A 14,643-nucleotide genomic window follows, 5' to 3' on the forward strand; every position below is an offset into this window, starting at 1 on the left:
GGCTATCCTGGGAAGAGCACAGAGCTAGCTCTCGGTCCTGATGCAGCGGCTGTGGGTGGGTGTGTTAGCCATGCTGAGAACGCCCTCCTAGAAAGAGTGTCTGATCCTCACCTGTTTTAAGGCTGTGCTTGGAACCCTGTTTGCTTTTGGTTTTTAGTCAACTGCCATTTCAGTCTATGGGAGTGATAGGGAGCAGGTGAGCGGATGGAGTCCTCCCTCCCACACACACTGGGACTGGATATGTGAGGCATGTTGGGGAGTAACGGACATTTCCTTCTGAGTGACTCAAGGAGAACAGCTCCCTCCCCCCCCAGTGAGAGCAGGTTGGAAGGAGCAGGAGCTGCTTTGGGTGTTGGGTGTGTGTCCCATGTACAGGACTGTTCTGGAGACGTGGGAGCTGGGCTGGCGGGGGACGGCAGAAGCTGAGATATAGCCAGGTAAGGTACGTGCATAGCAGGACTGTGACAGCTGGTCTTGATGTGATAATAGATGCTGCCTCCTATATGTTGGCCAGTAGGCCACCAAATGTGAGTAATGGGCAACCAGAAGGCATCTTGATTTCTATTGCTTCAACTCTTTTCCAGGCTGCTCTATGCCCTTAGGAATGGAGAACAAAAGTATCTCCAACCAGCAGATCTCTGCCTCCTCCTACAGCGAGAACATGTTCTCCAGTTGGGCTCCCTCCCAAGCCCGACTTAACCTGCAGGAGAGGAGTAATGCCTGGAAGCCAAAGGTAACCACGAGGCATTAAATGGGGGTTTCCCAGCTCGCAGGAGCACTGAGCTAGTGACAGAGCACTGACTTGGCACACTCCCCACCTCTCCCGACAGGAGTCCCTGGGGAGAATGGTAGAGGAGCAGTAGTTGTGGGTCAATCATAGCTGCTCCAGTCTGAGCAGGAGGCTCTGAATGGTAGGGTGCAGGAGGTCTGGCTGTGGGACAGATGATAACTACTCCAGTTTTGGCCTCTCCCAGCAGGAGGCACTACAGAGATGAGAGTAGGAACAGTGAGTACACTTAGCCTGAGCTGTGATGCCTGGCCTGATGTTCAGAAATGTTGAGCACTCACCATTCCCGCCCACTGACATTAGTGGGACCTGCAGGGCCCCAGCCCCTCTGAGAGTGAGGCCAGTTGAGTTCAAAGTCTCTTTGGATCCAGCAGCTCCTTGTAGAACATTTAGACCCCATCCACAATACAAGTAAACTGTGACTGCGACGCTCTCATCTGCCATGCTTACAACACACCATGCTGAGTTGAGTCCACACAGCAGCCTTTTTCACAACACATGTATCTCCAATGGATTTGTGCATCTGCATCAATTATGCTCCGTGCCATGTTTGTATCATGGTGCTGTGGGAAAATCAGGGTAGCTATCCCACAATGCCTCAGCAGAGCACATGAAGCAATGCATTTTGGGATGCCCTACTGCAAAGAGACTGGGAAGGAGGGCTGGACAACCAGGTGACACAGACGCTGTCAGGAGATCCTACCCACACAAGGAAATAAGTGTCCTCACTTGGTTCCAGGAGCATGCCATGTGCCAGTCTAGCAGGGCAACACCTGGTTAGCTGAGATTGTTCTGAAGTTTTAGCACTAACCATGTCCAGAGATGGTTACCAACTTGGTTCAAGGTTACAGCATAGAAAAGGCTTTGGCCTGTTCACTCCCTGGAGCTGAGGACATTCTTAGAGCAGTGGGAGGGACTGGACATGCCTAAGTAAAAGTTCTGACATATTGAGAGCTGAGGGGACTGTGTGCACCGTGTCTGGTGGGTATTTCCAAAGGGGTCATGAAGGCTGGTGTGTCATTCCCCAGGTGAACAGCCCCAATGAGTGGCTGCAGGTGGACTTTGAGAAGATCATGAGGGTCACTGGAATTGTAACCCAGGGCGCCAAAAACATCTTCAGTAACATGTTTGTGAAGGAGTTTGCTGTCTCCAGCAGTCAGGATGGCTCGCACTGGACTCCAGTTCTCCAGGATGGTGAGGAGAAGGTAAACAGAGCCAGGCTGGTGCATGGGGGACCAGGGAAAGCCCAAGGGATCACAGACACTGATACTCAGTGCTGTCCTTAGGCATACGCAGCTATGCTGCCTAGGACACCCGAAAATAAGGGGCACCCGGCCCTAGGTCTTAGTGTCCACCCTCCCGCCTCTTCCTATCCCTGTTCTGACCCTTCCTGCAGGCTCCCATCACAGCTGGCTGCTGCAGCCTGGTGAGTCTTCCTCTGGAAGGGATCTAGTACTTAAAAGTGAAAAAGCCTTCCAGCCTGCCAAACCTATTAGCACAACACTGAAACTGTTAAAGAGCCATTCAAGTGGTAATGAAGCCATTTAACAGGCATTTGCCAATGAAGTGGGCTGTAGTCCACGAAAGCTTATGCTCTAATAAATTTGTTAGTCTCTAAGGTGCCACAAGTACTCCTGTTCTTTTTGCAGGTATATATTGTCAGTTTCTGGATTTACTGAAAAAACAGTTGTGCATTACTGTAATATTTACTCAGAACATGTTAGTCTACAGGACCTTAGTTTAAAATTTGCTTTAAAAATATTTCATTAGTGTGTTGCTGAAGATTATAAAATCACATCTCTAAAAAAGCCTTGCATAGATTTTTAGATGCACAATCTGAGTATTCATCTTTAGCCTTAAATGCTTGGATCTTCAGGCATATAATTTTTTTAAATAAATCCTTCAAAAGACCACCCTTATCTAAAATACACATGCAAGCCCGGGCTGCCGTCAGGCATAGGGGCACCAGTTTAATAATACTGCATAGGGCCTCATAAATCCTAAGGATGGCCCTGCTGGTACTCCTGGGCTCACACTTGGAGAGGGGCTGGCAACCTCTCTGTATCTTTATTTAACCAACAGCAACTCCTGGGGCTTTTGTCATTGGGGCAACTCAAGGGCCACTTGGCAGTAATGTGCTGCCAGGGTTGTGATGTTGTCTCTTTGGATGGAGCAATTAGAGGGGTTTTTCTGCTAGGATGAGAAGTCGGTATTAGGTGTCAGGACTGTTCTTGGTGCAATCCTGTTTATGTACCAAGAATGCACACAAAGTCCTGGTTCTCTGAAAAGGTAGAAAGAAACAACAGTAGGCAGTTTCTTGGCTGTAAAATTCCCACGTCTGCCCCTCCAGTAGGGGACCACTCACTCATTCCCAAATACCGGACATTCCAGTACTTCTGGGAATGGCATGACCCCCACTCCTGCCAGCATGACCCCACCCCCACTGGCTTGACCTTGGATGCACCATGCACACAAGGTCATGCTGCATTGGGCAGCGGGGCACATGCCATTGTTAAGAGCACACTGCTCTTCAGATGGGCGTCTCCCATCTGAACAAAACCACATCTGTTTTTTTCTGTGCGGAAGTGGGACATACCCTAAAAAGCAGGACTGTCTGGTTTAATACTGGACAATTGGGTTCTTACCCTTCAGTGAGCTAAGCTTCCTCCCAGGATCACATTCACAGCTTTTCCAGTCATCCTGCAGGCTTTCTTTCGCTAACACACACAGGCTTCCAAACCAGTCTGAGGCCTTGGCTACACTTGCGAGTTGCAGCACTGTAAAGCCGCCCCCAGCGCTGTAACTCACTCCCCATCCACACTGGCAAGGCATTTGCAGTGCTGTATCTCCGTGGTTGCAGCGCTGCATGTACTCCACCTCCCCAAGAGGAATAGTGAGTATTGCGCTGCCACTGCAGCCCTGCGGCACCGGTGTGGCCACCAATGCACTGTGAATGGCCTCCAGAATTATTCGGCAGTATCCCACAATGCCTGTTCTAGCCACTCTGGTCATCAGTTCAAACTCTACTGCCCTGGCCTCAGGTAACCAACCATGTGATCCACCCTTCACATTCCCTGGGAATTTTAAAAATCCCCTTCCTGTTTGCTCAGCCCGGCGTTGCGTGGAGTGCTATCAGCGAATCTTTCCAGGTGACCATGCTTCCACGCGCCAAGCGAGCCCCAGCATGGAGCAATGGCGAGTTGCTGGACCTCATTGGTGTTTGGGGGGAAGAAGCTGTACAGTCCCATCTGCCATAGAAATTACGATACCTTCGGGAAGGTATCAAAGGATATGATGGAAAGGGGCCATGACCGGGACGCCCTGCAGTGCAGGATTAAAGTGAAGGAGCTGCAGAGTGCCTACTGCAAAGCCCGCGATGCAAACGGCCACTCAGGTGCTCCCCCCGCGACCTGCCGATTCTACAAAGAGCTGGATGCGATACTTGGGGTTAACCCCACCTCCATTCCGAGCACCACCATGGACACTTCAGAGCCAGTGGGGGGGGGGGAGGGAGGAGGAGGAAAACGGGAGTGATGGTGGTGGGCCAGATGGAGACACCCCGGAATCCCTGGAGCCATGCAGCCAGGAGCTCTTCTTGAGCCAGGAGGAAGGTAGCCAGTCGCAGCGGCCGGTACTTGGTGGAGGACAAACAGAAGAACAGGTTCCCGGTAAGCGTTTTTTTTTTTTTTCGGGAAGGAATTTTTTCGGTGCGGGCTCTTTGGGAGAGGAGGGTTAGGCATGCATGCCTAGATGCGGAATAGTGCATTGATGTGCTTTATCACATCGCGGTAATCGGCCTCAGTAATCTCCTTGAATGTCTCATCCAGAACGTGTGCAATGCGCTTGCGCAGGTTTATCGGGAGAGCCACTGTGGTCCTTGTCCCAGCCAGGCTAACGTGTCCGCGCCACAGTGCCGCGAGGGGCGGGGGGACCATTGCTGCACACAGGCAAGCTGCATATGGGCCAGGGCGGAAGCCGCATTGCAGTAGAAGACCCTCCCTTGCTTCCCAGGTCACCCTCAGCAGCGAGATATCGTCCAGGACGAACTCCTGCAGAAAATGCTGGGACAGTGTTCAGTGTAGGTGCCCCCTGAAGCTGTTGGCTCTCCCCAAGGCACAGAAACCCAAAGGACAGTGCAGCCCTGAAACAATCAGTCCCCCTTACTCACCATTTTGAGGCTCCCGTGGGATATGTGTGCTCTGTTTCAGACAGGAAAATTATGCTATTGTGTAGACCCTGTGTTTTTTCTACTCCTTAAGTGTGGGGGGGAATCATTACTCTGTCTGGTATAAACAATGCTGCCTCTGTTAAATGTTGCATTTTGCCTATACAGCTGCATCAACCTTGAGACCTCAGCCGTCCCTCTTATCGCCTGCTCAGAGATTGCAAAGGCTCAGGAAGAGACTGCGAAAAAGCAAAGAAGACATGCTGCAAGAAGTGATGCGGCAATCTATTAAAGAGAATGAGAAAGCACAGAACTGGAGGGAGAAAGAAAGCAGGATCTGCCAGGAAAACACAGCGCACCGGCGGCAAAGCACAGAGCACCGGCAGCAAAGCATGGATTGGCTCATAAGCATCCTGGAGCGCCAAGCAGACGCTATCCAGGAGCTCGTAGCCATGCAGAAGGAGCAGTACCGCAAACACAACCACCCCCTACAGCCCTTGTCCCAAAACTCTTTCCGTTGTGCCCCACTGTCACCTCCAACCCACTTTCCCCAACTTCCGTGTTCTTCACGCCACCCGCTGCCTCCAACACCAGTACGTTCACCACCCAACCCTGAAAACCACGACCCTTTCCCTCTGCACTCAACCCCCATAACCATGCAGTATAGCTATCCTGAAGTGCAGCACTCACTGCACAGCACACCAGACAGGACATATGCGAATCTGTGATTGTACCATTCCCCACTCCACCCCCTTGTTTCTTTTCAATAAATGGATTTTTTGGCTTTGAAAACATTCTTTATTATTGCATAAAGTAAAAGACTCCTTAGCACAGGAAATAAACAGGTGCTGAAAGTCTGCTTGTCTGCTTAGCAAACACTGATTCCTAAAGATTGGAACTACTGCATTTCACTCCCGTGCAGGGCACCAGATATCACTGCTGGTTTTCAGCCTCAAATTGCTCCCTCAAGGCATCCCTAATCCTTGCAGCCCGGCGCTGGGCCCCTGTAATAGCCCTGCTCTCTGGCTGTGCAAATTCTGCCTCCAGGTGTTGAACCTCAGAGGTCCATGCCTGAGTGAAGCTTTCACCCTTCCCTTCACAAATATTATGGAGGGCACAGCACACGGGAATGCTGTTTTCGGCCAAGTCCAGCTTCCCATACAGAGATCACCAGCGGGCCTTTAAATGGCCAAAGGCACACTCCACAGTCATTCGGCACCGGCTCAGCCTGTAGTTGAACCGTTCCTTGCTGCTGTCAAGGCTCCCCTGTGTAGGGTTTCATGAGCCACGGCATTAACGGGTAAGCGGGATCTCCAAGGATCACAATGGGCATTTCAACTTCCCCATCCGTGATCTTCCGTTCTGGGAAAAAAGTCCTGGCCTGCATCTTCCTGAACAGCCAAGTGTTCCAAAAGATGCGTGCATCATGCACCTTTCCGGGCCAGCCTGTGTTAATGTCAATGAAATGCCCACGGTGATCCACAAGCGCCAGGCGAACCATAGAGAAATACCCCTTCCGATTAACGTACTCAGATCCTAGGCGGGGTGGTGCCAGAATAGGAATGTGCGTCCCATCTATCACCCCTCCACAGTTAGGGAACCCCATTTGTACAAAACCATCCACTATTTCCTGCAAGTTACCCAGAGTCACGGTTCTTTTGAGTAGGATGCGATTAATGGCCTTGCAAACTTGCATCAACACGATTCCAATGGTCGACTTTCCCACTCCAAACTGGTTTGCGACCGACCGGTAGCTGTCTGGAGTTGCCAGCTTCCAGATTGCAATAGCCACCCGCTTTTCCACTGGCAGGGCAGCTCTCAATCTCGTTTCCTTGCGCCGCAGGATGGGGGCGAGCTCCTCACACAGTCCCATGAAAGTGGCTTCCTTCTCATCCAAAAGTTCTGCAGCCACTGCTCGTCATCCCAGACTTCCATGACGATGTGATCCCACCACTCAGTGCTTGTTTCCCGAGCCCAAAAGCGGCGTTCCACGGTGCTGAGCATGTCCGTGAATGCCACAAGCAATTTCGTGTCGTACGCGTTACGCGGCTCAATAGCATCGTCGGACTCCTCACTCTCACTGTCACTTTGGATCTTAAGGAATAGTTCGACAGCCAAACGTGACATGCTGGCGAGACTCATCAGCATACACCTCAGCAGTTCGGGCTCCATTTCCCACAAACAGATCGCGCTGCACAGAAACCATTGAAAGATGGTGCCAAAGGTGGACGGAAACAAAGGGATTTCTGGGATGCAAAGTGATGCATCACGGAGCGTTGGGACAGGACCCAGAATGCCCCGCACCTACGTCCCCTTCCCACAACCTACGGCGCCAGAATGGGAAGATGTGCTCTGTGGGATAGCTGCCCATAATGCACCACTCCCAATAGCGCTGCAATTGCCGCAAATGTGGCCACGACAGTGCGCTGGGCAGCTGTCAGTGTGGACAGATTGCAGCGCTTTCCCTACTCAGCTGCACGAAGTCAGGTTTAACTCACAGCGCTGTACATCTGCAAGTGTAGCCAAGGCCTGAGTCTCCTAGCCCCTGAGTTTGTACTCAGTCCACTGAACTGCCAAGTACTTTGGGCAGGCCCTCCATTGTCTCTCCTACATAAAGTGACTTATTTGCTCCTTCCATTGAGCCTAAAAAAGAGCACTTGGCACAGCCATTGGATCAGACTCATTAGTCGGAGCCATTAGTAGCTTTCAGCATAACAATGAGGGGCTCCTCCCAAAACAGCCCCCCTCAGCCAGCTGTAAACCCCTATTCCAGGGTGAGAGCTGATTTACACTAGAAAATTAATCAAACGTTGCTCAGGAGTGTGAAAAATCCTTGAATGACCAATTAAGCCAACCTAAAAGTCCCTCTGTAGACAGCACTAAGGCATGTCTCCACTACAAAATTATGTCGACCTAAGAGCAGGTCTACATTACAAATTTACATTGGTGCAGCTGCAGCACGTCTGGCAAAGATGCTCTAAGCCAATGGGAGAGAGCTCTCCTGTCAGCTTAATAACTCCACCTCCGTGAAAGGCGGTCACTGTGTCGGCGGGAGAAGCTCTCCCCTTGACATAGCGCTGTCTATACAGGTTGGTAGAATACGTCGCTCGGGGGGGGGGGTATTTTTCACGTAGTTATACCGAAGTAAATATGTAGTGTAGACCAAGCCTTAGTTACGTTGGCATACACAATAATTAAATCGCTTTTGCTCCTTGTGTTGGCAGTGCACGTCCTCCCCAGGAGCGCTTGTACCAGTTGTACTGTCAGTGTGAGGCATTGTGGTATGGCTTGTGAAAGCCAGTAACAGTCAATGTAAGCTCCACATTGACCTGCGTCAACCTAACTACATCAACATTGACTCTACGCCTCTTGCGGAGTCAGCGTAATGGAGCAGTTACATCAATGGGAGCAAAATTTTAGCGTAGACACTTAGTTAGGTCAAGCTGCCTTGTGTGTGTCTACCTAACTCTGCAGTGTAGACCAGGCCTAAGTCAACGGATGAATTCTGCCGTCGACCTACCTACAGCCTCTCGGAAAGGTGGATTTACTACAGTGATTGGAGAACCCCTCCCGTCAGTGAAGGTGCTGTCTACACTGAAGCACTACGTTGCTTTAAAGGGCAGACATAGTCTGAATGTGCTGCAGGGTACTATGGGACTCAGGTAATTTATCTGCTCTTCCACTGAAACAAAACTGTCTTCTCAGGGCACTAGCCAAGGAGAGATGCAGCAGGCCCACTTGGCAAACAAACATCTCCTGAGTTGCACTTGCTAGGAGTGCCTAGGGTGGTTGCTGCATGTAGATAGCATAGCACAGTGCTGCTGGAGGCAGAGGGGGGGTAACCTTGTTGCAGGGCTGGGCATATTCTTCCCCATTTGAAAATGTGTCACCCAAACCAAAACTTTTCCGTTTGTTCCAAAGATTTTCTAACCCTTTAAAAATAAAATTGAAGCAAAATTTGAAACAAAAAATCATTTTGAATCGAAATATCTATTTTCCATTTTTTTGCATTTTTTTCTTGACCAAAACAATGCAGAGAATTTGACACAAATGCATGAAATATTTCTGTTGACCCAATTATCCAGTTTTAGGTGAGAAAGAGTTTTGTCCGAAAAGTTTCGCCCAGCTCTAAGGTATGGTTTCCTGACATTGTGCCCGTTGGTGCTTGCTCCGGGTGAAGCCTTGCGGTGGGGCAGAATTCCACCAGCCCTGCTTGTAACTACCCTTGTGTCACCTGGCCCGTCAGAAAGCAAAGTACAGGGACTTGTTGAAAATACGCATCACCCCCAAATTAGAATGCAGGTCAGAATAAGGGGCTTGGTAAAATCCTGACTGTGCAATGGCCCAGGGGGATGGGGGTAATGGAGGAGAACTGGTTACCGTGTGTGCTGCAGCAGCTGGGAGATGGGACGAACTCATGACATAGCAACATGGATAATCTAGTTGGGGATTGGTCCTGCTTTGAGCAGGGGGTTGGACTAGATGACCTCCTGAGGTCCCTTCCAACCCTGATATCTATGATTCTATGAACAGTCTATTAGTATGTGTATTCACTCTGTGTATAAGAATAATAGACTCATAGACCCAGAGAGTTAGAAGGGACCACAGGGGCCATCTGGTCTAAACCCCTGTTAAGATGCAGGATTTGTTGTGTCTAAACTATCCAAGACAGATGGCTCCAGCCTCCTTTTGAAAACCTCCAGTGAAGGAGCTTCCACAACCTCCCGAGGCGTCTGTTCCACTGTCCTAATGTTCATACAGCTAGGAAGTTTCTCCTGAGATTTAATCTAAATCTTCTCTGCTGTAGTTTGAACCCGTTGCCTCTTGTCCTGCTAGGGTGACCAGACGTCCCGATATTTAGGCGTTTGTCCTGATGTCCCGATATTTTGTGGCACTCCGCTATTTTTTTTTTGCTCCGCCAGCGACCCCCTCAATGTCCCAATATTTTCTTCCTCTCATCTGGTCACCCTATGTCCTGCCCTCTGTGGCAAGAGAGAACAATTTTTTTCCATCTTTGTAATGGCAGCTTTCAAATATTTCACATCCCCCCCCCCGCAATCTCCTCTCTTCCAAACTAAACATATGCAGTTCCTGCAGCCTTTGCTCATACAGCTTACATTCCATCCCTTTGATTATCTTTGTTGCTCGCCTCTGGATCCCTTCCAGTTTCGCTACATCCTTTCTATACATTGGTGACCAAAACTGGACAGTAGAGCGGTACTGTCACCTCCCATGACTTGCATGCTATGCCTCTGTTAATGCAACCTAAAATTGCATTTTTTTTTTTTTGCAACAGCATGGCATTGCTGACTTATGTTGAGGTTGTGATCCACCACAGCTCCCCGATCCTTCTCAGCAGTGCTGCTGCCAAGCCAGTTATCCACCATTCTGTATCTGTGCATTTGGCTTTTCTTTCCTAAGTGTAGCACTTTCCATTTGTCTTTGTTGAATTTCATTTTGTTGTCTATAGCCCAGTTCTCCAGTTTATCAAGATCCCTCTGAATTTTAGCTCTATCCTCCAAAGTGTTGGCACCCGCCCCCCAGCTTTGTGTCATCTGCACATTTGATCAGTATGCTCTCTATACCTACATCCAGGTCATTAATAAAGATGTTAAACACCACCCCATACACTGCCTCCCCATATATTAGACGTGGGCTGTAACTGAATGATAGAGAAAGCCTATTAGAGCAATTAGCTGTCTGCACCCAACGCAGTGCAGAACTGATTCCTCTAGTTTATTCTCCAGATCTTTTCCTGTTTATTTTTAAATTTCCCAAGTGATGAAGCTTCTACTCCTTTCCTTGGGAATCTCTGCTTCAATCTGATAGACCTGCTGTTTAGAACCCTCCTCCTCCGCTATGTTCCTTTGCTTCCTTTCTTCCCACTCCTCACAGGTATATCCTCTGCTTGCACCACCTGAAATAATTCCCCTCCTGTGCCCTTCAGATACAGGGATCGCCTTCCTTAGCATTGTCCTACCCAGGGCCAGCTCCAGGCACCAGTGAAGGAAGCAGGTGCTTGGGGCGGCCAATGGAAGGTGGCAGCACGTCCGGGTCTTCGGCGGGAATTCGGCTGCGGGTCCCTCAGTAGAGAGGGAGTGAAGGACCTGCCGCCAAATTGCCGCTGAAGAATGAAGCGGCATGATTGAGCTGCTGCCGAAGTGCTGCCGATCGGCTTTATCTTTTTTTTTTTTTTTTCCCCGCTTCGCCACTTGGGGCAGCAAAAAAGCTGGAGCCGGCCCTGGTCCTACCCCCAGCTGAGTGAGATTCCCCCCTAGAGTAACTCCACTGACATCCAGGGGCTGGTTCCTGGGATGAATCTCTGAATCTTTCCCCACTGAAGGAGTGAGCAGCCCTGACATGGCAGAGCAGAGAAAGTGCCAACAATTTCTTCCTCCTTTCAGATCTTCAAGGGCAACCAAAATCACTTCAGCACCGTGGTGAACTCCCTGGATCCTCCGCTCTTTGCCCGGTATCTAAGGATACACCCCCGCCGGTGGCAAAACCACATTGCCCTGAGGACGGAGTTCTTAGGCTGTGACACCCAGCAAACATACTGATGGGCTGACAGCTGTGGATTAAAGGACCTAGCTTTGGCTGGACACTGAACCATCACCAAGCCTGGAGCGACCCAAAGAGGAAGATCTTCCAAAGCCCATATGAAGGGCCACATTCACTGCAGGTCTAAGCAGAAGCAGCACCGTTCACTTCAGTGGAGTTTCATGCATTTACACTAGCTGGGTTGGGAATGTGGCACAGAGCACTCCAAGTGGTCGGAAGAAAGGATCCTGCAAAGTTTTATGGGTCGCCTGCCCTTCCCGTCTTTCTCTTTCTCATATACTGTGTGCCATATAGTCGGAGCATAGCACTAAATAATTAAACAGTAATTTTCCAGCAAACATCTGCCGCCACCCTCCCACCCCCCACCTCTCTTCCCCAGGCTCAGCCAACCTTGAAATCCCCATGGGCTTAGAGTCAGCATTCATAGCAGCTAATAATTAATTAGCCACTGAGGTCTGCTTCATTATTTTCCATAAACTCTCAGTGACCTGGCCCTGGTCCCAGCATGAGTGATTGAGGGCGTGGTCTGGAGGGAGAGATAAGAACGTCACCCAAGGGCCACGTTTTGCAATCAGCTGGGGTTCAGCGCACCCAGCGGCCCCTTCCAGAGTCCAGGCTGGGGCTGTGCTAGCTAGGCAGAATGCCTGAAGCCAGTGGCCATGCAGCCTGACTCAGGGCTGTGGGATTTGTCCCACATGCCCTTTTGTTTCCCTTCCTTTGCTGAGTCAATAGTGCTCCGGCACTGTCATGGCCCAGTGCCACCATTCTGTCTTCCGCAAGTTGCTCTCTTGTTGGCAGTCATCTCCTGGAGCAAACCCTCCTCCTCCTGGGGCTTTTCTCCTTTTCTATGCTCACGGTAGCCTGCTATGGGACTTTGGCCCCTCATGTGCTGATACCACAAAGAGTGCAGCCCAGGCAGGCTCTCAGATTGTCACAAACAAGGATACTTCCTGTCGCACACACTACCCACCCCCGCCCAGATGCCAAGGATTCAGGGGGAAGGGGGTGCAGGGGTGAGAGTACAGGGCAGTGAGATGGAGGGGGAGCTCCCTCCCCTCTCCCTGGCTTGGTAAAGCACACAGCTCCCCTGCTGTCCCACTCCTCTCCCTGGCTTGGAGCTCCCTGTCGCATTAGGTCTCAGGCTGACCCTTTGGGTGAGAGTGGGCGCCTGGCTCACCTCTTACATAGTTCTCTGATGTGGTTCTGAGGTGCTCCCTTCCATTGGTGCTGTGTAAGCAGGCCTGCCCCCTGCCAGGGGACGGCAAGCAGGCCAGACAAAAGAAAACTAGTTCCACAGCCCTTGCCTCATGCACGGGAGAGGGGAGCAGGCTTTCAGCACTGCAGGCTGTTGCGGCTCCCACTCTCCTGGGTGGCTAAACAGGGTCTCAACAGCAATAACAGCCCAGAGGGCTGAGGCGAGTGGTGCATGCACATCATGCTCCAGCTACTAACAACACAGTGCCCCAGTCTGGTTTGAGTGGTACCCAGTTCCCTGCGTTCCTCCCTTTTATAGACCCTTGTTAGGGTCTGACAAGCCTCATAGATGGGCTTGGGTAGGGGCTGGTCCTTAACCCCCTCTTGACTGGTGTGTGTGGAGGGTCAACTCCCTCTCCCACAACTCCCTCCCCCCACAGCTGGATAGTGATGTGAGAGCTCCCCCTTTTGTTTCAATCTACTTTAACCAAGGCAAGTGTTGGGAAGGGAAGGTGGGGTGATGTCATAAAAGCAGCAGGGTTCCACATGGCAGCTTTAGAACCCAGAATGGGAGACTCCAAGATCAGATGTGATCAGGTGTGTGTGTGTGTGCATGCGCACATACACATGTCCTCTGGAGCTGTCACTCTGCAGTTTGGCCATCATCTGGAACCAGAAGCCTGATTTGTTCCCCTGGGGCTTGGCCTCACTGCCCTAGGGCTGCCTCTGACAGTGAGTACCTGGTAATTTGCTCTGTACAAAAATCTTTTTACGGACCTGATGGCCTGACAGTAAGAGGGTCTCAGTCCTTGCTCTGTAATGTATTGTATTGCCCTTGTATTGCCCTGGTAAAAGATGAGAAATACAGCCTTGACATTCTGAAGTTCATTGGTATCTCAATGTGTGCGTGTGTGTGCATATATGTGTGTGCAGGTACAGATGTGTGTGCATGTATATGTGTGGGACAATGATTTTCCTGGGGCTGTAATAACAGCTCTTTGCATGGCGGCGTAGCGAGATTCCGAGATGTTGCTGGCCAGCCAGGACAGCCACTCCCTTGGAGGAAAGCAACACAAAGCTTGAAGCAGGTTGGTCTCAATGGAGGAATGTTTTTCCGTGCCACTGGGTGATTTGTGGGCTGTGAGCTGGGCTGTAATAGACAGTGATAAATGTTCCCTACAGCAGTGCTAGCTCAATGGCACAAGGCAGCAGGACAGTCGAAGAGTATTTTCAGTGGGTCCTAGAGATCCTAACAAGGATGACAGGCCTGAAGACTGGGCCTGCCAGCTGGTGGAGGCACATGGGACATCCATCCTCTGTGCCCTAACAGTCCACTCTTGTGAGCGGTCAGCGGTGGATCAAAACACACAAGCATCCTGCTCTTACAGTGCTGCACAGGGTAGGATTCCTGTGTATTTCAATAGGCATGAAGGGTGTGTGATTGCACAGGCCATCAGTGCATCCCCCTGGTATCCCACATTGGCAGCAGCCGATATCTGACACTTCAGCTGACAGGAGGATTCAAACATAATGCTCCCAGGTGGTGCTGCATTGCTGTATGTGAGCGGCCAGAGGATTCCTTCCTCGTTGGCCCCTGCAGTGACTATTGCCCAGAGCAGGAGATCCGATTACCCTTCAGCCCAACTGCATCATAACAATAACAACCTGCTCACGGGAACAGAGTGACCAGACTGAAGGACGACTCCTCATGCTCATCAGAGCAAGGAACTCTTACCTGTGTGGCTGATGGCGTGGATCTTAACAGGGTCATTGCCCTCATTAGGGGAAACAAAGAGCACTTCAAACTCAGGGCTGGAAAGCTAAGAAGGACTCAGAACAGTCCGTCTCTCAGTGGCTTGCAAGCTGATCTTATCTTTTATTTTAGGAACAGGAGACCAAACAATGCCTCTTTCCAAGGTGATTTTTCCAGAACCCA

General features: G+C 50.6%; 1 protein-coding gene across 4 annotated transcripts in view; it reads left to right on the forward strand.

The window, feature by feature from the left end:
* The window catches only part of F8 (coagulation factor VIII), a 92,475-nt gene that overhangs the window by 67,908 nt on the left and 9,924 nt on the right, over positions 1–14,643 (forward strand). For 2 of the 4 annotated variants that reach the window (XM_054040166.1, XM_054040169.1), the window contains exons 24-25: positions 585–733; positions 1,816–1,992. In XM_054040166.1, the coding sequence (XP_053896141.1) occupies positions 585–733; positions 1,816–1,992 (326 nt within the window). Of the gene's footprint in view, positions 1–584; positions 734–1,815; positions 1,993–3,897; positions 4,272–11,356; positions 13,575–14,643 lie in introns of those variants that run through there. The other 2 variants (XM_054040168.1, XM_054040167.1) reach the window with 2 other exon arrangements.

The sequence above is a fragment of the Malaclemys terrapin genome, chromosome 9 (assembly GCF_027887155.1).
Source record: "Malaclemys terrapin pileata isolate rMalTer1 chromosome 9, rMalTer1.hap1, whole genome shotgun sequence".
NCBI classification, from domain to species: Eukaryota; Metazoa; Chordata; order Testudines; family Emydidae; genus Malaclemys; species Malaclemys terrapin.